The following is a 27,760-nucleotide window of genomic DNA, read 5'->3' on the forward strand; positions in this document are numbered from 1 at the left end:
AACGCGCAATCGCAAAAACTGACGTCAGCGATACGAACCATCGCGAGATGTTGCGTTTTCATTTAGAACAGATCTTTAAAATATGTGCCCTATGATACTCCTACACTCAGCGCGATTAATCAAACGCCTCATGAGTTATAGATCTACACTCAAGATTAAAGAATCCACAGCGTTTGAGGGAAGTTTGTTGCAAGGTGTCGATACAACGTTACTGATTCACGAACCCGAATCTCGGTCCGGTACCAGCAGCTGTACTCTGAACCGGGCGGACAGGAGAACATGAGCTTCTTATTGTAAGTTTGATTTTACGATTTAAACCATCATTTTTTGATATATATTAATTCACAGCCGCAGCTCGCTTTGCTAAAGAGCTGCTTGAGTATTTCAGAGCCTTCAGTTGTGCGCGTGCACATCATTAAATCAGTATTTCTAGCTTGACAGTTACGTTAAAATATTATATTTTCATGCAAATGCTTCAACTCCGAGATTAAACGGAATTTAGCTCACTCGCACCGGTGTCATGGCTTTCTGTTGTGCTGGCTTGGAAGGAGGACAGATCTTATGTAATGCGTGCTTGTTCATCATTCACAGTGTTGTGAGTGTGTTGTGTGTCTTGTCAGAGATCAGAGAGTTGCACTGTGTTTGTGTGTGCACGCACAGTAACTGATGAATGCAAAGTGGAAACACTCTTTTCATCCTCTGAAAATAGGTTGTTTTGCTGGAAAGCTGTGCTTGTGATGGTGTTGCATGAGCTGCAATGTAATTTTAATTGGTTAAACAGGCTGTGGATGGTGTGGCAACTGTCATATAGAACTTTATAGACCTTTTTTAGACTGTATGAAGGCTTTTTAAAGGAACAGTTCTCTCAGATTTTTTTTTTAAGTCCACTTTTTTCCATATTAGCAAAGTACATGGGAACGGGGCGGTCAAGCTCCAAATTGAGAAAAAAGCACTATTTAAGTTTCATTAAAGTGGTCCATACGACTTGTGCACTATATTCCAAGTCTTCTGAAGCCATCTGATAGTTGTGTGTGAACTATTGTCACTATTCATTACATTACTGCATACATTATATGAAAAGGAGGAGCCAGGATATCCTTAAAAAAATTACTTTTGTGTTCGGCAGAAGAAGTAAAGTCATACAAAAGTTTGGATCGACATGAAGTTCAGAAAATAATGACAGAGTTTACATTTTTATTATAATTCATTTTCAACAATCTTGCACCATTTTGATCCTATCAGTTTGCAAGGGAAGGGTGGTTGTTTTGATTTTCTTGTAATTTCTAGAAAGTACATGTTTGCATCTTTAGTAAAGAGGAAGAGAGTTAGGAAACTCTGAAATACAGAATGTTTCTCAATCTGGTTCTGTAATCTGATGTCTCTTAAAAGGATTGTTTATTCTGATACAGTATATATACTGAGTGTACTGATCAGGTTGTCTGGAATGAAGAGATAGGGGAGTTTATCATGGGAAAAGTGTTTTCCACAGAACAGCTGAGAATATCTTATGATTTCATTTGGAAAATAGCGCTCATGATGGCTCACCAGAAGCATGTGATTTAGGAGAACTTAAACCCATCGGTCGGGGAGTCACGTGATGCTATGCAAGGGTTGGTCGCTTAAAGGCGTGCTCCGCTTAAACTTTGCTACAATTATCCTTTTAAGCAATTTTAACTGGTGAGAACTGTAATAGGTTTGTTTATTAAACTGTGCTGGGAGGGTAGGATGTTGAAAAATTTGAAATCGTCAGCCTGCGGGGACATTAAAAAGCACTTACGCTCTCAAGCGTCGGAAGCCTCACAGGATCAAGATGGCAGAGGTCCAGTCGATAGGGACAGCAGTGATCTTTGTGACATAGATCAGGATATCTCGAACATTTATACAATGCTGACGAAAATCTCGACCGACATGGAGGGCCTCGCAGAAGTACGCTGAGCGATCACATCTATGGAGGCGAAACTTTCCACCTTGATCACAAGAATGGACTATGTTGAATAACGGGTCGAGTTTCTGGAGTAGGCCGAAAGAGAGCTACAGGCTAGCTCGCCTGCTTTCATGGCTGATGTGGAGTGGGTGTGGGAAAAACTAGAGGAAATGGAAAATCAGAGCAGATGTAATAGCGTACGTTTCGTTGGAATCCCCGAGGGAAAGGGAGGTCAAGAAGATATGGTGATGTTTTTGGACGGACTTCTTACGAATTTGATTGACACAGCGTGCCGCCGGCTCGAGAGAGAGCGCACGCACAGAGCTTTCGGTCAGCTTCCCGCAGTGGTTGACCGACCCCGATCTATCCTGGCAAGATTCTTGCGGTCGTCTGACAGAGAGTTTGTTCTACGAGCAAGTTGTGCTGGGAGGACCACAACATCATGGTTTTTCCAGACTTTGCTAGATCGACTCAAGCGAAGCGGGATGGATTCAAAGAGTGTAAAAAAATTGCTGCACCAACAGAAGGTAAACTTCACACTGCTCTGTCCGGCTAAGTTGAGAATTGATGGCAAGGATGACTTTTACATGCCCAGGACAAGCTATGGCCTTCATTAAATCAATGGAGTGAGTGGGTAACTTTGCCTGCACTCGATCAACAATACAGACTACACATCGTACATTTTACTAATTCAGCCTGAGAGGGTTTGCTGTTCTGTTGTCTGCCCACTGGCTCCCTTTGTTAACTTGCCGTAGAGCTTATTTGCTCACATTGTGGGTTTGATGTTATTGTTTACTGGGGCTTATTAATTTTAATTTTGTTGTTCATATTTATGTACAATTTAATGGCACGGTTTATGTTAAGAAAAAAGGGAGAAAAAACAACAAAACAAACAAGCAAACAAACAAAAAATAATAATTACACATATACAGTATATGTAAAAAATCACTGGACTTGAGCATTCTAGTAGCAATAGTGTCGTGAGCATGATGGACACCAGTTAGGATTGTTATGCGCGAGGTTGAAGCAAATTATTTTTTTTGTTCTGTGGGTTATTAAGGATGACATGGTTACATCAATGTTGGATAGTGGTCTATATAATTTAGCCTTAGGTACACAATTTATCTTTACATGTCAATATGTCACATTTTAATATACAGTGGATATAAAAAGTCTACACACCCCTGTTAAAACAGCAGGTTTTTGTGATGTAAAAAATGAAACAAAGATAAATCATGTCAGACTTTTTGCACCTTTAATGTAAAAATTACAACCTATGCAATGCCACTAAAAACCAAAGTGACACATTTCAGAGAAAAAATTAATAAAAATAAAAAACTTAGAATAACTTCACTGCATAAGTGTGCACACCCTTTTATAATTGGGTATGTGGCTGTGTTCAGAATCAACCAATCATCAAGCTCATGTGAAATAAACTCCAAATAAATCTCAGCTGTTCTTGTAGGATTTTTCTAACATCTTCTTGCTACTACAAGAGCCATGGGCAACAAAGAGCTTACAGAAGTATACTGAGCGATCACATCTATGGAGGCGAAACTTTTCACCCTGATCACAAGAATGGACGATTTGAATAACGGGTCGAGTTTCTGGAGTAGGAGATCAACGGGATCTCATTGTTTAAAGGTATCGTTCAGGTGAGAACTACAAAATTTTGTCCAAGTCATTAGATATACCATGGAACACAGTGAAGTAAGTCATCAACAAGTGGAGAAAGTATGGCACAACAGTGACATTATCAAGAACAGGACGTCCCTCCAAAATTGATGGGAAGACCAAGAGAAAACTGGTCAGGGAGGCTGTCAAGAGACCGATAGCAACATTAAAGGAGCTGCAGTTCTTTCTGGCAAGTACTGGTTGCTCCCTACATGTGACAACTATCTCCCATATTCTTCATCTGTCTGGGCTATGGGGCAGGGTGGCAAGACGCAAGCCTTTTCTGATGAAAAAAACAAACATCCAAGCCCGGCTAAACTTTGCAAAAACCTATATCCAGTCTCCCAAAACCATGTCGTTTGATCTCATTTAACGTAACATGGGATCATGTGAAACTAATGATGGTGCGCGAGAGGAGCACTGCAGCTCGTGCCTGATTGAGGAGAGGAAGAAAACGCAGCTCACAGTCAAGATGCACTCCAAACTTTCCAAACAGCTTCAGGTGATGTATTGTAGATCACAAAGTATGAGAGAATTATACAAAAATACAAAATAAGTAAATACAGAAGCACTCTTGTTGTGAAATATAGCGGAGTCGCAGCTGCCGTTCTGCCCGCCGTTATATCTTTAATGCATCCTTTATTAAAGTTCAAATAATAAAGAAGCAGGTCATGTAAATAGGTACAAGCTCCTAAACTGGCATTTCTGTGTGCTGATCTTCTTTGTGGAATTCTTTCTTTTCTCTTTGTTTGTTGATTTTTATATTTTTTATGTTCTCAAATATTTTCTTTGGTTTGTTTGCTTATATTTGTGCATGGTGCAATTTAGGCTTTGACCACAGGGATATTTGTTGAGGGGCAGGGTGGAGTTGGGGAGGGGGATATAATGGGAGTTAAATTGATTCTGTGTGTATATGTTCGGTTTAATCCATATTGCACATAAGAATCAATAAAAATGTTAATATCAAAACCCATCGGCCAGAAGTCATCAGAGCATCAGAAACAGACATGTGATGCCATTCCCATTGGAATCCACGCACAGCTCACCACGCGCCCCACCGAGAGCGAGAACCACACATTATAGCGACCACGAGGAGGTTACCCCATGTGACTCTACCCTCCCTAGCAACCGGGCCAATTTGGTTGCTTAGGATACCTGGCTGGAGTCACTCAGCACGCCCTGGATTCGAACACGTGACTCCAGGGGTGGTAGTCAGCGTCTTTACTCGCTGAGCTACCCAGGTCCCCCCAGTCACAATTTCTTTAAAATTTTCACTTTTTCTTTCACTTTTTGGCCTTCATTAGTTCAGTTTTATTTATAGTGGTCGACCAATGTAGGTTTTTCAATGGCCGAAACCATTACTGATAACTAGAGAGTAGTGTTGAGTGTAATCCAATTACAAAGTAATTAGTTACTGTAATATAATTACATTTAGTCAAAAAAGTAGTGTAATGCATTACATTTTAAATTCTTGTGATCAGATTATAGTTACTGACTTTCAGTTAATTTAATTACTTTTAAGTATATTATAGGGTTATGCTTATTTCTAATATATTATTTATGTAGAAAACATTAATTATGGCCCCATAACCAGTCATTGAGAGGAGAAATATAGACAGTATTTTGAATTTGTTGAGTGGGAAAGTGTTTCAGAAAGTAACTTAAGTGACGTAATTAGTAAAGTAATCTGATTACAAGTTTAGAGGGGAAAAATAGTTATTTGTAGTGGATTACTTTTAACACTGCTAGAGAGTGGCGTGGCCAGTGGCTGATAAATTGCCATTATATATGCGAAATAGGCTGATACAGTTTTATTTTAGCAATTGAGATGTACATTGTACATTAAAACGAGAATGGTTAGGATTATACACTATGTTAGATAAAAACAAAAGCAGAAATTGTGACTAGACTTTTTGTAGATCTTGTTAAATGCTTCTATTAATCGTCAAGCAGCAGGGCTAGGTATAAATGACGAAGTTCTGATTAATCACAATATTCATATGAACAATCCCAAAATCGATTCTTAAAATCCCAAGAGTGATCTTTTAAGGGACCTGGGTAGCTCAGCAAGTATTGACGCTGACTACCACCCCTGGTCATGAGTTCAAATCTAGGGCATCCTGAGTGACTCCAGCCAGGTCTCCTAAGCAACCAAATTGGCCCGGTTGCTAGGAAGGGTAGAGTCACATGGGGTAACCTCCTTGTGGTCGCTGTAATGTGTGGTTCTCGCTCTCGGTGGGGCGCGTGGTGAGTTGTGCGTGGATTCCAATGGGAATGGCATCACATGTCTGTTTCTGATGTTCTGATGACTTCTGACCGATGGGTTTTGATATTAACATGTTTATTGATTCTTATGTGAAATATGGAATAAACAGAACATATACACACAGAATCAACTTAACAGAGAATGGCCAGAATGGTTCGAAGTCTACAGTAACTCAGATAACCACTCTGTGCAATTGTGGTGTGAAGAACAGCATCTCAGAATGCTGTTCTGAAATGCGGGTTGGCGCTGTTTTGGCGGCATGAGGGGAACCTACACAATATTGGCAGGTGGTTTTAATGTTGTGGCTGATCAGTGTGTGTGTTCTGTGTGTGTGTGTGTGTGTGTGTGTATATATATATATATATATATATATATACATACACAAAAATCTCAAATATGTATATTGGTTTATTGCTAGTATTTAATACCAACTAACTGCCCATAGACAATCATAAATTGCCTTGTCTGGTTTGCTCATTCCATCTCCTCCAGTGGGAATCGTTCATCTAAGACGTTTAAACCGAAGAAGAATATTCCGGAAGGATCTCACCAGTATGAGCTGCTCAAACATGCTGAAGCCACGCTTGGCAGCGGGAACCTGCGTATGGCCGTCATGCTTCCAGACGGAGAAGATCTGAATGAATGGGTGGCCGTCAACAGTAAGAACAGAGAGCAACATCATATTACTAATTTTTATTCATGTGTCTTTATCCGACTTCATAAATGTGCATTGTTTTGGCATGGCACAAATATGTCCTGTATCATTGATTCTCTTTTTAGTGTCTGTATTTCTAGACCATAGCTTTTGTTATTATAGATGGTTCTCTTGTCTTGTCTTTTGTGCAACCCTCTACGATCACGTTGGAGAAAAAAATTGGCTAGTCAATTTTTACTTTTGACGACATGTAAGTAAAAATATATTAAGCAAACTGAGAGAGGGGTTTTCTTCATATATATTCACGCAATATAGTATATTGTAATTTTTTTTATATTTTGCTTTATGATTTTAATCACATTTTAGCTTTTTAAAAATGTACAAATTTCACATTCTATCAATTTATATGATGTCATGAAATCGCATTTTTAATAATGATACAAGCTGTTGTCACTGTTTGAAATTTCGTACACATTTTTAACAAAACAATTCACAAGGTAGGATCCTAATAATGAAAATTAAGGGTCACGATTGTGAAATTTTGCTGACAATTAATTGTCAAACAAATAATTGCGATTATGACGATTAATTGCCTGTTTTAGGGCTATGATGATTAATCGTCTGTTTTAGGTGTTTCACGAATGTGACGATTAATTACCATACAAACTCACTATGTGTGCTTCATGCACACAACAAAGTCATTTATACAAATTTAGCTTGGGTTATATAATAAAATAAGGGTATATGATTTCCTTTTCAGGCTTCAAAAAACGTATGAATGACAGTCAAATATAAAAGTATAAAATTTAAAATAATTAAAATAATATTTTAATAATCAAAATATGTCTAAATAACTAAAATATATCTCTCTTATTTGTCCGATTTACTTTTAATCCATTAAACTTTTTCAATGTTTTGTTTTCTTTTTGCTTCTTTTGTAACCCAGTCAACCTGTATAGCTATTATATTATATTATATTATATTATATTATATTTTATTATATTATATTATATTATATTATGCAATAGTAAAATATTTCTGCCTTAAATTCTTCACTTTCACACATTAATTTAAAGGCTCTCTGATTAACTCACAAGCCCTTATTTCTTGTGAAGGAAGACTTTGAGATTCTGTTTCTTGCATTTTATCATCTCCACAGAAATAGAGCAGGGCTTCTCCTCTGTCTCACTGCGTGTTATTAACACTGCGTGAATAAACCCACAATGACCACGGACATTTGCCATTACATGGCCGTTAAGTGAAACTGCTTTGTGTTCACAAAATTAACACGTTTATACCTTGTTTATATTTGTTTTAATGTTTGGCGCAAGCCTCTGTAGACGGCGTGCACATCAGAGCTCTTGAGAAGTGGTTCATATTCACACGCTTTCAAGATAGCTGCTTTTGTGATGTCCGTGGTGCGGTTCTCTGAGATGCTCGAAGTCCCCGGGTGGCGGAGGACGAATCCCAGTTGCCTCCGCGTTTGAGACCATCAACCCGCGCATCTTATCACGTGGCTTGTTGAGCACGTTGCCACGGAGACATAGCGCGTGTGGAGGCTTCACGCCATCCACCGCGGCATCTGCGCTCAACTCACCACGTGCCCCACGAGAACGAGCCACATTATAGCGACCACGAAGAGGTTACACCATGTGACTCTACCCTCCCGGGCCAATTTGGTTGCTTAGGAGACCTGGATGGAGTCACTCAGCATGCCCTGAGATTCTAACTCCAGGGGTGGTAGCCAGCGTCTTTTACCACTGAGCTACCCAGGCCCCCAATCAACTGCTTTTTAATCAGTAAAAGGGCCTCAGTGCTTCGACACTACACAACTCTATCACTGGCAGTGAAATGTTAATATTTACTTGCCAGTGGCTAATAACAGACGTCTTTTGGTCGCATAGTGTGAGTGATTTACTCGCAATGTAGAGGGCTGTTTGTGTGCTTTTTTTAATTTCATTCTTAACAACTTTGACCCTTGACCTATTGATGTCACTCATCCTGTCTTTTCCGATTGCACATTTAGTCCAGACGGACCTTCAGTCCACAGCAATTACTGCAAATACACACCTCCCCCAACATACACAAATAAACCCCACTCTGTTTTATAATTAAACAGTGTTATTCATGCAGCATGAATAGAGTAATGTTCCTGGTTCAATACGACTTGGATTGATGGATTCTCGATTAACAGAATCTGTGGTATTCTTTCAGTTACCACAGATGATTTTGCCTCAATTTTTAAAATGGATGTCTATGGGCAAGGCATTTCATAGAGTTTATCAGAAGTGTGAAGATGCTTTTTTTGTTAAAATACTTATATTACATTTTTGAGCTGTAGAAATGTGTGAATTCATCCTTTTAGCGATGGGACTGATTTTCTAGATGGATGAACTTCCAGTTATGTGCTATCATCTCTTTTTGTATCCATATGCTCACTGTGTTTACATAATCATGACATGAGTTGACAGATTGGCTATAACAGAAGGTTAGAAAGAGATTTGATCTCATTAGTCTCATTCTAGCACATGTAATGTTTAAATCTTGTGGCTATACTTTCTTTTTTTTTTTTTTTTTTTTTGCCCAATACCCAATGTGCTTTTTAAGTCCTCGTGGTCGTGTAGTGATTTGCCTCAGTCCGGGTGACGGAGGACGAATCCCAGTTGCCTCTGCGTCTGAGACCGCCAACCTGCGCATTTTATCATGTGGCTTGTTGAGCACGTTGCCATGGAGACATAACACGTGTGGAGACATAGCGCGTGTGGAGGCTTCACGCCACCCACGCAGCAACAATGCTCAACTCACCACGCGCCCCACCGAGAACAAACCACATTATAGTGACCACAAGGAGTTTACCCCATGTGACTCTACCCTCCCTAGCAACCGGGCCAATTTGGTTGCTTAGGAGACCTGGCTGGAGTCACTCAGCATGCCCTGGGATTCCAACTAGCGAGCTAGCGAACTCCAGGGGTGGTAGCCAGCGTTTACCACTGAGCTACCCAGGCCCCCATGGCTATACTTTCTATTCTCTGCTATGCTGCCCCATAGACATCTATTGGCTCTGGGTTACTGATCAGAAGGTTGGGGGTTCAAGCCCCAGCACTGCCAAGATGCCACTGTTGGGCCCTTGAGCAAGGCCCTTGAACCTATCTGCTCCAGGGGTGCCGTATCATGGCTGACCCTGCACTCTGACCCCAGCTTAGCTGGGATATGTGAAAAAAAGAATTTCACTGTATATGTGCAAATGTATATTGTGTGATAAATAAAATTATAATTATAAAATTATTATTGTGAGTGTAAACACAAGTTGTTTTTGCAAATGGAGGGACAAGTCAAAATTATTGTCTTTATCAACTGCAATTTAAGTGTTGATGGAGCTTAACTTCTATTGAACCTGTAACTAAATAAAAACTTTCATTTGTGGTTATCTCTGCAGCGGTGGATTTCTTTAATCAAATAAACATGCTGTACGGCACCATCACAGATTTCTGCTCAGAGGACAGCTGTCCCGTCATGTCAGCAGGACCGAAGTGAGTGTGTTTGAACCGTGAAAGAATATTTGTCTCTTCTTTGTCTGTATCTCACTTGTATCATTCTGTTTAGATATGAGTATCATTGGGCAGATGGGACCAACATTAAAAAGCCAATAAAGTGTTCTGCTCCCAAGTACATCGATTATCTAATGACGTGGGTTCAGGACCAATTGGACGACGAGACCCTGTTTCCTTCTAAAATTGGTACGCAGTGACATCACAATCCCTCTATTGGCCATTCTAAGGCCACGTACACACTTATCCATTTAAGTTTGGAAACTCAGTTTTTTGTTTTGTTTCCTAACATCATTCGTTTTTCAAAGTATGCGGTATTTCGAAAATCACGTATTAGAGTTAAATGAATAGATCGCCCCGACATTTCTGTGTTCTGTGGAACACAAAATAAGGCAGAATGTTAATGCTGCTCTTTTCCATAAAATGAAATACAGTAACCAGGTGCTGTCAAGTACAAGCAAAGTATCATAAAAGTAGTCCATACGACTTGTGCAACATATTCCAAGTATTCTGAGTCCATACGATAGCTTTGTGTGACAAACAAATCGATTCAAAGAAAATGTTCTGCTTTGTCGTAGCTCTCAAATCGCATTTGCGCTTGCACACAATCAAACCAGGTGCTTCAAAATGTCCTGCCAGGTTTGACATTAAATGTCATTGATTCTCATGTGTCCTTTGATTGATTGTGCCACGGCAGAATAAAACTACTTTTATGGCACTTTTTGGAGCTTGACAGCCACACTGGTCACGAGTACTTTCATTGTATGGAAAAGAGCACTTTGGATCTTCTTTAAAATGTCTTTTGTGTTCCACGGAAGAAATACAATTTTAAGCAGTGTTCGGGACAGTGTGAATGTGAGTAAATGAGGACAGAAGTTTAAAAAATTGTGTACTATCTCTTTAATAAATATGTTGCAAAGCATTACAGAGAGTTAAAAAATTTATGTAAAGTAATAAATAAATAAATAAAAATGTAAGGTTAAACAAAATAAATGAAAGAGATTTAAAAAAAGTTTGAAAATTAAAAAAATATATTTTTAAAAATGAATAATACAAAATTAAAGGGTTAAATTATAAATAAAAAGAGATTTTTTTTTAAAGACAGTTAAAAGTTAAAGAGATGATAGAATTTAAATTTTTGGGTTAAAAGTGCTGTAAGCAAATTTAGCGTTCTGAAGCTTTCACGTGACTGAACCATTGAATTAGCCACGCCCCCTCATTCCGAAACCCCGCCCTTCACATATTATTTTGAGACCAAAACTGAGCAAAAGAGCAGCATTGCTTGTTCCTGTGACTTTCATATTCAACAGTGGCACAATAGCGCCCTCAACTGACAAACATGATGAATTATAGCCTCAATGAGACGCTTCAAATACAACACTAGGAGAACGAGCAAAATGATTGATAGGTGAAAAGCGTCAGTGTCCGCGGTCCACAGCCACATTTTTGTTTGCTGTTTACAAAGTCTAAAGCTATCACAGAGACCGTAGAGATATCTCAGGACACTTATTTTCAATATCTTTAAGGGAGTAGGAACATTTTTTACATTTCCATGAAAAAATCACCTAAAGCACCTTTAACTATCAACTATAAGTAAGCCATTAATTGATTTCTTTTCTCAAACTGTAAACAGTGCCCGTGTTGCACAATTCCTGTGTCTGTTTTGAGTGACCGTTTAGACCCGCCCCAACAGCGTTTCTCAACCAATGGCTTGAGCTGGGGGTGGGACTATCTGACTGTTTGAACAACTGCAGGCGAGGGGCGAATTCGGAAAGCTGTTTTGTAAACATGGTTTGACGCAGGAATGACATACTTTAACTCTCTTTAATTGTTTTTCAACCCTTTTTTCAACTTGTTTTTTTTTTTTTTTACTTTAAAATTTGAAACACTCTTTAAAGCTTTGCAACATATTTATTAGAGGTATAGTTCACAAAAAAAATTACTCACCCACAAGCTGTTCCAAAGCATAAATAATGCCAGAATTTTCATTTTTTTTAATGAACTATCCCTTTAAATAAGAAGCTAATACTGTAAGTTATAACCACATTTAAGAAATGCCATCTGTTGTAGTTGGTTTTGTGATATTTAACTTCCTTTCTCTGTTTTTATGTCTCGTCTGTCCAGGTGTTCCATTTCCGAAGAACTTCATGTCAGTGGCTAAGACCATTCTGAAGCGTTTGTTCAGAGTTTATGCTCATATATATCATCAACACTTCGACGCAGTCATGCAGCTGCAGGAGGAAGCCCACCTCAACACGTCGTTCAAACACTTCATCTTCTTTGTACAGGTGCTCTGTCTTGACTTCATACATACAGCTGTTTGGTGACATTTCAGCTTTAATTAAATATATTACGAATGTAATTGAACAGTAGAGCTGGTACATCAAACTGCTTTATCTTCTGATACGATTAATGGTAAAATGTGGAATTAAAAACATTAGTTTACTCAAACTGTTTATGGAAATTGATTGCTTAGATTATTTACCAAGTATACAGACCACACAAATGCACAAAGAAAACACAGATATTTGTCAGCAGGACAGACAAGTATTTGATTGTCTGGCATTGATAATAACAGATGTGTTTTGTCTTCATTTTTTAGGAGTTTAACTTGATCGACCGCAAGGAGCTGGCGCCCCTTCAAGATCTGATTGATAAACTAACAACTAAAGACAGATAAACAGTGAAAAGTAGAGAAAGAGAGGGAAGTAATGAAGGAAAAACAGTGATCTTACTCCATCTTCTGACTACCACGTCTGTCTTTTGTTTTGTACAGCTGATTTAAGCCCCACAGCACATGCTAGGCGAACCTACAAGGTCAACACAATACTAACACTTACAAAGGGATCAAGCCTGTTTAGATTATTTTGTTACTCCTTAATGGCAGTTTTTAAAAACTTGACGCCTGGTTGAAATGGTTACCACTGCTTATTGACACTTTTAGTTTAGTTAGTGGTCACTGAAAGAGTGAGATTTAACCCAAGAGCATCATACTTAGTATGTACTACAATGATACCATGTGTTGTCATGGCGCTTGTATCGCGCAAAGCAGTGATTTGGAGATTTGCTCGGTTTCGCTAGTGTGAATGTTTTAAAAGTTGTAATGCTGACAGCAAAAGGATGCAGTTAAATAGTCAAAGTCTATTTTCCTATGCAATAACTATCACGTTATTTATCCTTACTGACGTTATCGCACAAAATCGTTCTTTATAGTTTGTTTCTCCATTTATATATTTCTAAGCTGTGGATTTGGTATTGATTACTATGAAGGGTTCTTAATTTAGCAAGGTTTGGAATACTAGAGCAGAATATCGCTACACAGATGGCTTTTGGGAAATATCGGCCTTGATTCTATTAAGTTGCTTGTCGTTATTTAATGATAACAGCTCAAAGACTCTTGGGAAGACATTTGTTTCGCTTAACTCACACCAACTAGTTCATTTAAATCACTTTTTTGATTTGATATAGTTTTAGTTTGTTTCTTCCTGAGTGCTGTAATATTAAAACCCATTTTATTATTTTAATGTTTCAGTTGCATGATGTCCATTTGAGCTGTAATTATAACGTCATTCATGCAACATTCTGAAATGGATGTGAGCAAATTTAGCTTTTGTTTTATTAGTTGTTTATATAAAAGATTTTGAGAAATATTTGGCATTTGGTCCAGAAGTGAGTGACTGTGGAATTTTCTCTCTTTAAAGGGATATTTCACCTAAAAAAAAATTAAATAGTCACCCTCATGCCATCCCAGATGTGTATAACTTCCTTTTTTCTGCAGAACACAAACAAAGATTTTTAGAAGAATATTTCAGATCTGTAGGTTCATACAATGCAAGTGAATGGTGACCAGAAATTTGAAGGTCCAAAAAGCATATAAATGCAGCATAGAGGTTATCCATACAACTCCAGTGGTTAAATCCATGTCTTCTGAAGCAATATGATAGTTGTGGGTGAGAAACTTTTACTATAAATTCTCCTCTCTTCCCAGTAGGTGGCGATATGCACGAAGAATGCGATTCGCCAAAAACAAAAGAAGAATATAAAAGTGAAAGTTGAGATTTATAGTAAAAAAGGACTTAAATAGTGATCTGTTTCTCACCCACACCTATCATATCACTTCAGAAGACATGGATTTAACCACTGGAGTCTTATGGATTACTTTTATGCTGCCTTTATATGCTTTTTGGACCTTCTAATTTCTGGCCACCATTCACTTGCATTGTATGGACCTACAGAGCTGAAATATTCTTCTAAAAATCTTTGTGTTCAACAAAAGAAAAAGTCATACACATCTGAGAGTAAATGAGAGAATTTTAATTTTTGGGCGAACTATCCCTTTAACTGGTAGAACTAATACTTTTTAATTTTTTTTTATAGTTCTGTTTGAAATCCTCTTAAGTTTAAGTTTGTTTTCCTTTTGTCATTCGAATTTACATTGTTTCACGAATGTAATGCTTTTACTTATAATGGTTTGGACTATGCTATAGTATAAAAGTGCCATCCACTGATTAATATTGGACACATTTGAAGTATTTATATAGCATTTTATCACTGAAACGAGAATATATTTTCCCTGAATTGTATAATAACTAGGTTATTCCTAGATTAGATGTAAATATGTGCAGCTGACTCGACCATTAATATTTCCTGATATTGTTCTATTTTAAATCAATAAAACAATATCTCTTACTGAGATTGTTGTTATTATTATTTTAGCTGTACATGGAGCAAATAAAACCCTTCTCTTAACACCTCGTATTTGCGTTTATTTACATCTACATGTGTGTTTGTGGAATTATATGTATGGAACGAGTTTGACAGCAGCTGTTTCCGGGTGGGTGGCACCTGCAGTTTTGGCGCCAGAATTTAATCTCCAGCCTGTTTCCGGGATAACTGACTGTACAGTAACGACAGTAGAGTGTTATTTTGCTATATTGGTGCACGAAGATAAAATGTCTCCCACAAACAAAAGAGCCTGTACGAGCCCTCTGAATGACAGTTTGGAGAAAATAATTAAACGAATCTCCATTGAAGGCAATATTGGTAAGTCATTCGTTCCCTTTTGTCACCTCCTAAAGCATATTTTATTGCACGCGACAGCAATTTTTTTGCTTCATAATCTTAAAATATTTTTTTATGGATTGTGATCTCTTTTAACAAGATTACAGCGCATGACTGCATCAAGAAAAAATATGTATATTTTTAAATTATTATATAAACGCTTTTGAAATGGGGAAGTTGGCGAATATTGATTACTTTGTTATAAAAGTATGAGATGGCGCCTACATTTTTGCAAATGCTTTTCTATATGCATATTTCGTGTTTGTCTCGTATAAAGTATATATATATATATATATATATATATATATATATATATATATATATATATAATATATATATTATTATTATTATTATTATGATTTTTTTTTTTTTTTTTTTTAAATCCAAGAATCGTGAATTTGGTTGTGGCGTTATATGCGTCAAACATCCTCATATTATCTTATATTTGGTTTTTTAACATGTAAAAGTCGCGTCGGCTGAAGCGGAAGTTTGGTTGTGAAGTAAAACATCCTCATATCAACCAAAAAGAGCGGCCAGTCTCTTGCTGTAATTATGTTTTCTGTCCTTTTCCTCTATGATTTTTATATTTTATATATTTCTGTTGTAGCCGCGGGCAAATCCACGTTTGTTCGGCTGTTAGAGGAGCATAACAGAGAGTGGGACGTAGTACCAGAACCCATCGCTAGATGGTGCAATGTACAAACTCACCATGATGAACATGAGGTATGAATCTAACTGTTTACTATCAAAGTGGCTATCAAGGCAAGTCAGGCCACTCGGCGGCTATCTTTGGAACGCTCTCGGTCGCTATTTTTCTATGTAAACAAGTGCAGGTGAATCTACTTGAATGGGGAACGACCGAAATCTCCACAACGCTTGGTCAAGATTACGATCAAAGAACATATGTCAAATCAGCAGTAAAATCTGATAAAAGTGGTGTCATAAATTGTGCTGCTTCAACTCAGATTACGCAAAAAAATACTATTCTTCATGCGGGTTTAGCTAATGCGCATGCGCGTTCTCGAGTTGATTGACAGGCGATCTCTGTTTCTAAAAGCTGATTGGCTCTTTTACCTGTAAGGCGGGACCGTTGGGCGTTCCAATTTCTCCCGTTCATTTGAATAGAAATGGTCTGTCTCTGCTAAATGCTCTCAAATACAAGTATAACTTAAATAAAAATGGACTCTTTTTGAGGCATGCAGTGGCTCCAGAAAGTATTTAACCATTGCATTATACATATATAAAATATAATTTATTGAGTATGCCACTTGTTTTTATATTTTGTAAAGCAATGAAAATTAATATTTCTCTTAAGTGTAGCATCGGTGTTGAAATACTTTTTGGGGCCACCATACGTTACAGTTTATAATCTACCGCTGTGATGGAAACGGCTGACAAACACTCTGTCGTCCCACGAGACTCAACAGATGGTTTAGTCCTCAACAGCTGAGCACTCAACCAGAGGAAAACTCCTCTATTCAAACACTTATCTACTATAGATAAAATAGGAACATGTGGTGCTGCTAGGTCAGTTAAACCTATATTCAAATGTGCATTTCCTGCTGTAGATCTCTCTACCATACTGTAATTGTGTTAAGGGTAAGTCTTTCATATTTATGGCTGTTGCTATGTTGACTCAATGGATATGAATGGCACTTGACCCACAACTGAAATGTCAATTAAATCTTTATTGCAAGTTCATGTTTGAATGCCACCGTCCCCAGAGCACTGCACAGGGTTCAAGCATACTTGCGTCATTTAATACCCCAGGGCACTTTCGGTGGCATAGATTATTCACACCTTAAAGAATCATTAGTGGTCTTTGATAAGCTCACTATTACTATTGCTTATACTCAACACCTAACCCTAAATATTAATCTTTGGTGCATCACTCGATCTGTACTCTTTGTGCTACGGATATAAATGATACCTCAAATTATGCAGCTTGTTGAGGATAAGTGTGCTATTACTTTTCTAAGTGATCATATTTGTGATTTAAACCTAAAAGATGATAAAACGGGAACAAATGGGGGTGGGGGTCGCATCCCAAAAAGAACAACTGTCCTGCCATTTGTAGCGGCGACATTCACACCACTCATTTGGTCGATTTTTATTTTAGCAAACAGATTTGAACTTTTTTCTTTTGGGTCATTGACAAATAAGGTTCTCCGAGGTGATACAAATTAGAAATATAAAAAAAAAAAATCTAGTTTAAAAAAACATGCGTCAAACTCGTAGACATGTAATCTCTGAGTTCATGTTGCTTTTACAATTTTTTGAAAAAAAAATTACTTGTAACCAAGTAAAAGGCATTAAAATAGTTTCCTTGCAACTTGAATACATGAGCGTGTACGCAACTTAATCTTTAATTTCAAAAATGTTTTCAAGGTGAAAAAAAAAAAAAAAAAAAATATATATATATATATATATATATATATAAAAAATAGTTTTTTTTGTTTGGTTTTTTTTGTGTGGATTTTCTCCCCTTTTTCTCCCCAACATGTCATGCCCAATTCCCAGTGCGCTCTAAGTCCTCGTGGTGGCGTAGTGACTCGCCTCAATCCGGGTGACGGAGGATGAATCTCAGTTGCCTCCGCATCTGAGACCGTCAGTCCGCGCATCTTATCATGTGGCTTGTTGAGCGTTACCGCGGATACGTAGCGTGTGTGGAGGCTTCATGCTGTTCTCTGCAGCATCCTCGCCAACTCGCCACATGCCCCACTGAGAGCGAGAACCACAGTGTAGCGACCATGAGGAGGTTACCCCAATGTGACTCTACCCTCCCTAGCAACCGGGCCAATTTGGTTGCTTAGGAGACCTGGCTGGAGTCACTCAGCACACCCTGGATTCGAACTTGCATCTCCAGGTGTGGTAGTCAGCATCTTTACTCGCTGAGCTACCCAAGCACCCTTTTACAAATATCATTAATTTTTAAGTCAAGAATATCAATAAGTTTTCTCCTGGTTACACCAAATGACCTGAACCAAATGTGCCTTTTCATACAAATGTCAAAATATTGATATTTACTTATAAATGACAAAATAATGATTTCTTTTTAAAACTTCACACACAGTCTTGCGGGCCAAAAGAGTTCTTCTCTGTTTTATGATGTTTGTCACATGACAACAAAATTGCTACCTACATGTTGGTTACAACACATGACTTATTTGGTGGACAAATGTTTTTCAGTTATGTATCATATTTAAAAATAAAATTGTTTCACTGCTTATTTTCTTAAGAAATAATAATATAAGATTATTCAGCACATTTTCAGCTTTTAATGACTTACATTTTTTTTTACTGTCTCTGGATGGTTACACCACATGACATTTTTTTACTTTAAACCAGGGTTGTTATCGTACAAAAAAAAAAAACAAAACAACATTTTCATGAATTTAAATAAAATAAAATAAGATACTAATATTAGATAATAAAAAAAGAAAAATCTTGCCTTGACAACTAACTACAATAAAATAAAAAACACCCAACAACTATATATAGGTTTTGTATTTTTCATTTTCATTTCCTTTTTCCATGCAAAAGTATGTGAATATCAAGAAGCAATACAAACTCAGGCCAGAACTTGCACTAAAAATATTCAGCTGAAGAACTTCACACATTAGTCAAACCGTAAAACTGAAATTACTAAAACTGAAATAAAAATATATAATAACTAAATAAAAATATTTTTATTTAATAAAAGAAAAAATACTTTGAACTAAAACTTAATTTCAAATGAAAATAATATAAAAATATATTTTTTTTTATATTTTAATAACTGCTTTAAACCCCAGAAAAAAAAAGAAAGTCAAAATGACTTTGAACTCAGTTGTTGAAAACATGTTTATCATAGTAGAGGTTTATTCAAGTAATTGTTTTGTGTGAATTGCATTTGTAATGTATTTTTGAATCATTTATTAGACGTGGACAAAAAAATTAGCGTCAAGTAATTGATCCATTTGTTATTAAAACTGACTTGGCAACCTTTTTACCAGGCATTCGTCATTTATTTTTGCTATTTTTCAAATGCCTTTTATGTATAGATTTGATTGTTTTAGCCTTGTCCCAGACCCCAACTTTCAGTATTAAATTATGAAAAATCCATTATAAAAATACAAAATATTACATGTTTTAAATGATGATCATCTAAACTAAGGGAAACAAATGTAATATTTATTGTGTGAAAATTATTTCTATGTATTTTTTAAGAAGATACAACAGTTGTGGTGTCATTTCCACCACATTAAACAATTTTGTTATTTCAAAAGTTAGTGTACTTGTTAACTTACAGCAAAAGTGTCATTGAAAAGCATGCTTGAAATAAAATACGAGATGAGTGATGTTTGAAAAAAACAAAGAAAAATTAAGGTAAATATCACTTGCGAGCAGAGGTTTTTTTATTGCGTGTAATTTTCAATCAAGTTGGCAAATTGTGCAAAAAGTATGAAAATATTATTTAATTGTGTGTATTTAGGATACATAAAATGTTAGCTATGAAAAAAATTTAATTTTCACCACCGTCATTTCCACCACAAAATTCTACTTAAACACAAAACAAAATTTGAGATATGCTGGAAATGACACTGTGGTGGGAATTTTCATGAATTTCAGAAAAAATTACATCTATGTCCTATTGGAAATTGTTAGTAAACAAATAGAAAAAAAACATTGAGTGTGTGAAAAATGTTTTAATGAGACTTTTCTTTCTAGAAATCCATATATATATATATATATATATATATATATATATATATATATATATATATATATATATATATATTATATAATTATATCTCAATATTTCATGTATGTATGGTTTCAGGAGTTAACCACCTCTCAGAAGAGTGGAGGAAATGTTCTGCAGATGATGTACGAGAAGCCAGAGCGCTGGGCGTACACCTTCCAAAGTTACGCCTGCATGAGTCGTGTCCGCTCCCAGATAAAATCCACCAATGGGAAACTCAGAGAGGCGGAGAATCCAGTGCAGTTTTTTGAACGATCCGTGTACAGCGACAGGTGTGAGAATTAGACAGTAAAGCCAATTACACCTGGTATTAAAGGGATAGTTCACTCACTACTGATAATTCTGTCATCATTTCCTCACCCTTATGTTGTTGCAAACCTTTATGACTTTCTTCCGTGAAACACAAAAGGAACATCGTTTAGTTTGACAGAATGCTCATTGATGTTTTATTCGAGTACCTATTAAATTAATTCCTAGTGTGTGTGCCTCATATGATCGATGTTGCTGTAAGTTGATATCAGGCACACTGAAGAAGCTTTTTCAAATCTGCACACAACTGGTAAACTTAAAACACAGTGAGTAATTTACAGGTAAGTAGGCGGTTCCTCGCAGTTGCCAGGACACATTGGAATGTATAAGATGTTTATCCTACAAATGTGATGTGGTCACATGCATTTCTGACAACCTTTGAATGTTTTCAGTGATTGGATTAAGGTCATAGAGAAGGTAAATGAGAATGTGTGTGTGTGTTGCAGGTATATCTTTGCCTCTAACCTCTATGAGAGCGAGTGTGTGAATGACACAGAGTGGGCAATTTATCAGGACTGGCACAGCTGGCTCCATAAACAGTTTGGAAAGCACATTGAACTGGATGGCATCATTTATCTGCGGGCAAAACCAGAGGTGCTGATAATTCATTCATAATTTTAAGTTGTTAAACTTCAATCAAGCTACTCTTTTGAAAAATGTAGTTGGCTACACAACTAGCTATGATGCTACTAGCTAAATTTGATTTATATGGGAGCAATAACTTTTTAGGTATTTAACTATCTGATAACATAATTTCTAATTTCATCAGAGCAATATTTTTCTGACACAAAAACAATGAGAGTTTTTGAATTAATTAACAATCTCACTAGATACAGTTACATTAAATCCAACAAACTACAATACACCCTAATTTATATAACTGAGTTGAAACCATGCAAATAAACAGCAGGATTTCATGAAATATTTTGCTATTAACAAAGTAAAAGATAAAATGCTATGCAGGAAGGTTGAATCAGTGAATTGTTTGTTTAAATCAGTTCATTTACAGAGCTTGTTTGTTACTGCTTCAACTTAATCCAGCCTTAAAGTTGCCCGTGCAACACAATGTGACTTTAAAATGGCAATGTAGATATTTATGTAGATGTAGATATATGTAGTCGAAAATTCTGTCATCATTTACTCACCCTCATGTTGTTCCAAATCCCCCAAAAAAGATGCACTGAAAGTGAATTGTGACTGAGGCTAACATTGTCTTTTCCATGGATGAAAGTAAGTCATAAGGGTTAGGAACAACATGAGGGTGAGCAAATGATGACAGAATTTTCATTTTGGGGTAAAATATCCTATTACGTTAGTAGCATCGCTACTTTTAGTTAGTTACTCCCCAACACAGACACAAACACTTAAGTACTCAAAAAAAGATAAAACAATGAAAGTGTGTGAATTACACTGAGCCGGATGTTTTTCTCTATGTGGAAATCGCGGAAATCCAGTCATAAAATTTGACACATTTGGGATTAATTTAATGTATTAATGCTTTATGAAAACGTGTTATGTCTTAGTGTGATGATTGTACCGCAAAAGGCTGAGATTTAAATAAATATACAGTCTGAACGTGCTGCACGCTTCAAAGTGAATATGTGAAGCCGGCCACTCATACACTGATAGCACCTCATCATAAGCATCACATGCGCTCTGTGTTTGTAATCGATTACAGCCAGCAGTGCATGCATTAATCTTGAACCGCGCAGCACATGCAGACTATATACAGTATTTATATATTTAAATAAATATCGCAGCCTTTTGCGGTTTAATAAGCACATTTTAGCCATACAGTGGACTGTTTATCCGGAGGTGTGACTTTGTCGTCAAAAACATACAAACTCAAAATGCTTAATTCGCTTTCCACCAAAACAAAAGTTCAGTTTAACTAGACGTGTAAAATTGAAGAAATCGTGACAGAAATATATTACTCCTGTATAGCAAAATGTTATATTCAATGTAGTAATAAATAATAATAATAATAATAATAATAGTAATAATTCAGGGATGCAAACCACTCACCTTTCAGCTAAAGTCACCTTTTTGTAAGCTAATTTGCCCAAATTGTTTGGTAAATTGTTCAAAACTTTCTTATTAAAATCACTTGAAATGGTTACTTTAAGCTTAAACACGTTTTTCTTTTTTTTTCTTTTTCTTTTTCTTTTTTGGATTTTCTCCCCTTTTTCTCCCAATTTGGAATGCCCGATTTCCAATGCGCTTTTTTAAGTCCTCGTGGTCACGTAGTGATTCGCCTCAGTCCGGGTGACGGAGGATGAATCTCAATTGCCTCCACATCTGAGACCGTCAACCCGTGCATCTTATCACGTGGCTTGTTGAGCGCGTTGCCACAGAGACATAGCGCGTGTGGAGACTTCACGCCATCCACCGCGGCATCCACGCTCAACTCACCACGTGCCCCACCGAGAACGAACCACATTATAGTGACCACGAGGAGGTTACCCCATGTGACTCTACCCTCCCTAACAACTGGGCAAGTTTGGTTGCTTAGGAGACCTGGCTGGAGTCACTCAGCACGGCCTGGACTAGCGAACTCCAGGGGTGGTAGCCAGTGTCTTTTACCACTGAGCTACCCAGGCCACCCTAAGCTTAAACATTTTAAAAGCTTTAAATGCAACAAACAAATTAAATAAAAATATATATCTAGAACACCTACTATGACTTTCTCACTTTATTCTCATGATTTTGCATAATAATTAAATTATATTTAAGCAATATCTCACAGTTGTTGTACTTAATAAAAGTTTTCATCAATGATTTCATTTATACTGTGGTGCTCTGCTGTGCAACACTGTATTTGACTAAATTAATCATTTTAATATGGTGTTTTGGATATTATTTAATTAAAATTCTATGACTTTATTTTAATTAAATATTTTTTATGATAACATTTAAGTAAACTTTAAAACACAGAATTCAGAAAAAATAAAACAGAATTTGGAAAACAAATTTAAATGGATTTCATAGCGCCCTAATTACACTAGCTAGTCCACTGGACAACAGAATGAGCAAGTGGCAATTTTGTTATTTGTATTTCAGCGGTGTTTGGAGCGACTGCATTTGAGAGGAAGAGAAGAAGAACAGGGAATTCCACTGGAATATCTGGAGAAACTTCACTATAAACACGAGTGCTGGTTACAGCACAGGACTATGAGGTATCACACAGTCACAACAAACACATTAAAGAATCATATATATATATATATATATATATATATATACACTGTATATAAAAGTACAACTTTCTGGTCAACTGCACATCCAGGTTCAAACTGACATATTTGGTATTGCGAATTATATTTAATTCTTACATTATGTGCTCCTGTCCTCTAATATCACTCTGCGACCTCTACAAGTAATCCAATTTAAACTCAATTCACTATTTTATGTCCATTTATTTATTTATTTATTTGACAAATAGTTGTGTAATAAGCAGGATAATGAACAGTCCAACGGCCATTATCTCAAATTAAACCCCTTCAGGGTGGTACAAGATCATCCTGTCGTGGATTATTTTGCTATAAATGGGGCTGTTGGCTGTACATTATCCCATACATAGTGATGTAAAACTCGGTACCAAGTCTTCACTACAATAAAGTAAATGTAACAGCACCAGTCTATTAGTACTGGATGTACTGTTTAGTGTCTCAATATGTGTGGCGTATGACTAATAGGCAGTGCTGGTGGATTATTTGTGAATTGTAATCAGGTACTGATAAAAATTTACATGACAAAGAAATGCAATCAGTAACGTAATCTCATAGATTACATTTTTGAGGTAATCTAATCCAATTACTTTTGGATTACTTTCAACCTAATTCTATTTTATTTTATGTCACATGCATTTGAGTAGGATAATCATTTTAACATAAAAGTACTCAGAGGAAAACGTATTCCATTCTTCATTATTATCAAAAAGAGCTCCTTATGGCATTTTTAAAAAGTGCATGAAACATTACATGAATGAAATAATCCATCCATTGCCTATTCCACAACTGAGGTGCAAGATATCATCTTTTGAACAGCAAGAATATTCTATAAGAGCTCCACCGAGTAACACAAGGAACAATTGTGTCAAGTTTTATGTCAAGTGTCATGCAGTGGACTCCACTGCATCAGCAGCAACAGTAGAGCGATGGGCTTTGTTCCATATTGCTGCACATTTTGCAGCTGAACTATTGTGCACCCTGCGGGCAGGACCCTTAGAGACCTGAAATGAACCCTGATGGGTCAGTAATGAACCTGAAATCAACAGCAATGACATTGCTAGGTCAAAGCTAACAGCTCAAATCTCTGACACACTTACTTTGAACCCTTACTACTTAGTAATAGTCAATCACCTATTCCTTAGCTGAGGTGCATATCTTACTGTTGTAACGTAAAAGGAGCACATGCTCAAAATTTTCATCTGTGAGACTATTGCACTTCGGGGTAAGAATATGATGATATAAATGATCAATAACATTTGACTGCCATTGCCTTGTTAATATGTAATCATGTAATCTATAACAAAGTAACTGTAGTCTAATTATGAGTATTTTAAAATTGAATTTAATCCAATTACAAGTACTTGATTTTTGTAATCTGATTACGTAATTCAGATTACATGCAATCCATTACTTCCCAGCACTGCTAATAAGCAGCTGCTGTCTATTGCTTGCATGCATATTTGCACGTGTGTTTTGTGACAAGTGTTCGTGCCTCACAGTGAAGCGTCTGTACATGTGAACGGTCTAAAACACAACACTTCTTGGTAAAAATGTCAAGTCTTGTACAGTTATTAATGTAAACACAGTCAGTTTTATCATGTGAATGAAAACAGGGTGACCAAAAACTGGATATGTGTCCAAAAAACTTTACTTGAAAGCTGTGTCATTGTTTTTATTTTGTTGATATTTATATTAATATTAATATTAAGATTTTTGAAATAAAGGAGTGTGTTCAGTAGCATATTCATTTTTGCTGTGGTGTCAAATTGGTTAGACTAGAGAAGTGTTGGGAACCAAGAACCATATGATTTTAATGACTTTTGGTTTGGTTAACAGTTCCCAAACATACAATTTTCCTTCTATGAGGACGGAACACCGTGCTAAAATACTGACCGTGTTTCCTGCTGCACGGTTCAATGCAGCGCTGCCCCACTACTTTATCTACAGCGTGAGAAACACGTCCAGTGTTGCCCGATTCCTGAACAAAAGACTCGGATCTTTTGAATCTATAGCATGAAACACAGTGCATCCTACAGGCCTGAATTTAGACTATAAAGAATAAGTGATTCCATGGTACTTAACTGAACCCGTGTCTCTGAAACGCTAAATTAACATTTTACCACTAGCCTTTACAGTCACAAATAGTTGGTGAGAAAACATATACAGAAAACATACAGTACATGCTCTTATAACGTGTGTGTATTTCCACGTGTTTGCAGTATGGAGTTTGAGTATCTGAATGAAGTGCCGGTTCTTACTCTGGATGTCAATGATGATTTCAAAAACAACAACATTAAGTGTGCTGATATGATCGAGAAGGTATGACACACACAAACACTTCAGTCTATAATAAGACATGCAATCTAATTTTGTCATGTCGCAATGCGCCACTCGCTTCCAAGTGCAAACACACACTTTACATACTTTTTACTTACACACAATGCATCTTCTGCACTACACACACTTTACACATGCTGTATACAGTGGACTCATACTAAAGGAATCTAGATATCATCCAGAGTAAATTCAGTACAATATGTGGGATATAAGAACTGAATATGTTCATTAATGTTGATTTTGTTGGTTTTTGTCTTCTCAGGTAAAAGAATTTCTGAGCAATCTGGGATTGTGAAGAGAAATGGTGCTTATCCTTTGTTTTAAATACATTATTGCTTTATGTGTGTTTTTACTTCCTTGTGAATTCAATAATGACTAATGGTGATTGCTTATTTCTCTTTTAATGGATTAAACGCCCAAAAATCAAAATTGCCATCATTCACTTACCATCATGTTATTTCAAACTGATATGACTTTCCTCTGAGCATTACAAAAGGAAATGTGAGGCAAAATGTTAATCTCAGTGACCTTTTTTATTTATTATTATATGGAAATAATATGCAATGGAAGTAAATGGTGACTGAGGCTGTCAGTCCTTAATATGGCGCCTAACGTCTCCTTCCACAGGAAAAGGAAAGTCATACGAGTCTGAAACAACATGAGAAACAAAAAATGTTTCTTCATTCGCCCTGCTCGTCTTCTGACAAAGATGCTCAGGTGTGTTGTAATATTCCAGAACGCCCAGTTGGTGTTGTATCTCTACACCCCAGTGAAATTTACGAGTATGAGTAAATTTAGAAACAGTTAATAAGGAAATTATTATTCCTTGAATTTTGATAGTAATCATTTCTCACCATAAATTGTAAAGAACTGAGTCAATCTCAGTCATTGTTCAGGATTTTTGATTACACAACACCTCTTTCATAATAATTGTTGAATTGCGAAAGAAGTAAAACTTGTATTTGTTGGAACAACATTTAGGTAAATGTTGAATAAGTATACAATACCAAACTTTGCAAGTATCGAGAAAATGTTTACCTTTCAGGGTTTGTACTGTTATGGAAATCAAAGGATTGTTAAAATTCATGGAAATCTCTATCGTCAGTATAAATGTTTCTAGTTTTGTTTTACTCGGGAGCTCACAGAGCTCCTCAATTAAACTGCATTCTAGTAAAAGGGACAGGGGTTTTATTGTGTATTTTTGGAGATATTTCTACTCAAAGAAGTATAATTGTTTCATATATTATTTCCAAGGAATGGTAACCGACATAAAGGAGTAAATCAGCCCCAGCAAACTCTAGTAAATGTTTATATATATATATATATATATATACATATACTGGCGGCCAAAAGTCTAAAATAATGTACAGATTTTGCTGTTTCGGAAGGAAATGTGTACTTTAATTTACCAAAGTGGTATTCAACTGATCACAAAGTATACTCAGGACATTACTGATGTAAAAAACAGCACCATCACTATTTGAAAAAAGACATTTTTGATCATACACACACATATATATATATATATATTAGTAATCAGGAATGACTGAAAAAGTAAAAAAGATAATCATTGGTCAAAAAGGTGTGGATACACTGACTCTTAAACAATGTGTTTGCATAATATGTTGTGGCTGAAGATGCCTACAATTTCTAAATTACTTAAAAAGCAAGTAATTTCTGTTATTCTAAAATACAATTTTCTTGCAATGTGTTTATGTCACTGAATAACCAATAAACTTTCCAATTGTTCCAAAACCTAAACATCCATATATTTAATATTTTATTTTATTCTATTACTATTTACTTACTAAAAAGTCCATTTTCAGGGGATGTATAATCAACTCAGGAATTTTTCCAATTGCTAACCCAGTGCATTTAAAATGTTTGAACTATTATATTGCTCATATTCATATATATATATATATATATTAATTTATGTATTTATTTTATTATTTGTCATGCAACACAGCATAAAAGATAACCCTTAGTGTTGTTTTTATATTATATATTTA

General features: G+C 36.3%; 2 protein-coding genes across 2 annotated transcripts; both read left to right on the forward strand.

Moving 5' to 3' along the window:
- The first annotated feature begins 155 nt into the window (after positions 1–155).
- mob1bb (MOB kinase activator 1Bb) lies at positions 156–14,818 on the forward strand. Its single transcript, XM_051677337.1, has 6 exons — positions 156–293; positions 6,357–6,523; positions 9,956–10,049; positions 10,123–10,256; positions 12,192–12,355; positions 12,670–14,818. The coding sequence occupies exons 1-6, from the start codon at positions 280–282 to the stop codon at positions 12,745–12,747; spliced, it is 651 nt and encodes a 216-aa protein (XP_051533297.1). The 5' UTR covers positions 156–279; the 3' UTR covers positions 12,748–14,818.
- Positions 14,819–14,931: 113 nt separating this feature from the next.
- Positions 14,932–27,499, forward strand: dck (deoxycytidine kinase). Its single transcript, XM_051677336.1, has 7 exons — positions 14,932–15,110; positions 15,736–15,851; positions 19,951–20,144; positions 20,628–20,775; positions 23,242–23,357; positions 25,631–25,730; positions 26,011–27,499. The coding sequence occupies exons 1-7, from the start codon at positions 15,020–15,022 to the stop codon at positions 26,041–26,043; spliced, it is 798 nt and encodes a 265-aa protein (XP_051533296.1). The 5' UTR covers positions 14,932–15,019; the 3' UTR covers positions 26,044–27,499.
- Positions 27,500–27,760: the final 261 nt, after the last annotated feature.

This window comes from Myxocyprinus asiaticus, chromosome 38 (genome assembly GCF_019703515.2).
Source record: "Myxocyprinus asiaticus isolate MX2 ecotype Aquarium Trade chromosome 38, UBuf_Myxa_2, whole genome shotgun sequence".
NCBI lineage: Eukaryota > Metazoa > Chordata > Actinopteri > Cypriniformes > Catostomidae > Myxocyprinus > Myxocyprinus asiaticus.

What these genes read in the sequence shown, in the direction of transcription:
- mob1bb (XM_051677337.1), top strand. An exon ending in TGAATGGGTGGCCGTCAACA is followed by an intron (nt 6,524 to 9,955) that starts GTAAGAACAGAG and finishes TTATCTCTGCAG; the next exon opens with CGGTGGATTTCTTTAATCAA. An exon ending in GTCATGTCAGCAGGACCGAA is followed by an intron (nt 10,050 to 10,122) that starts GTGAGTGTGTTT and finishes CATTCTGTTTAG; the next exon opens with ATATGAGTATCATTGGGCAG.
- dck (XM_051677336.1), top strand. Translation starts at nt 15,020, where the DNA reads ATGTCTCCCACAAACAAAAGAGCCTGTACGAGCCCTCTGAATGACAGT. An exon ending in CTCCATTGAAGGCAATATTG is followed by an intron (nt 15,111 to 15,735) that starts GTAAGTCATTCG and finishes TTTCTGTTGTAG; the next exon opens with CCGCGGGCAAATCCACGTTT. An exon ending in ATCTGCGGGCAAAACCAGAG is followed by an intron (nt 20,776 to 23,241) that starts GTGCTGATAATT and finishes TTTGTATTTCAG; the next exon opens with CGGTGTTTGGAGCGACTGCA.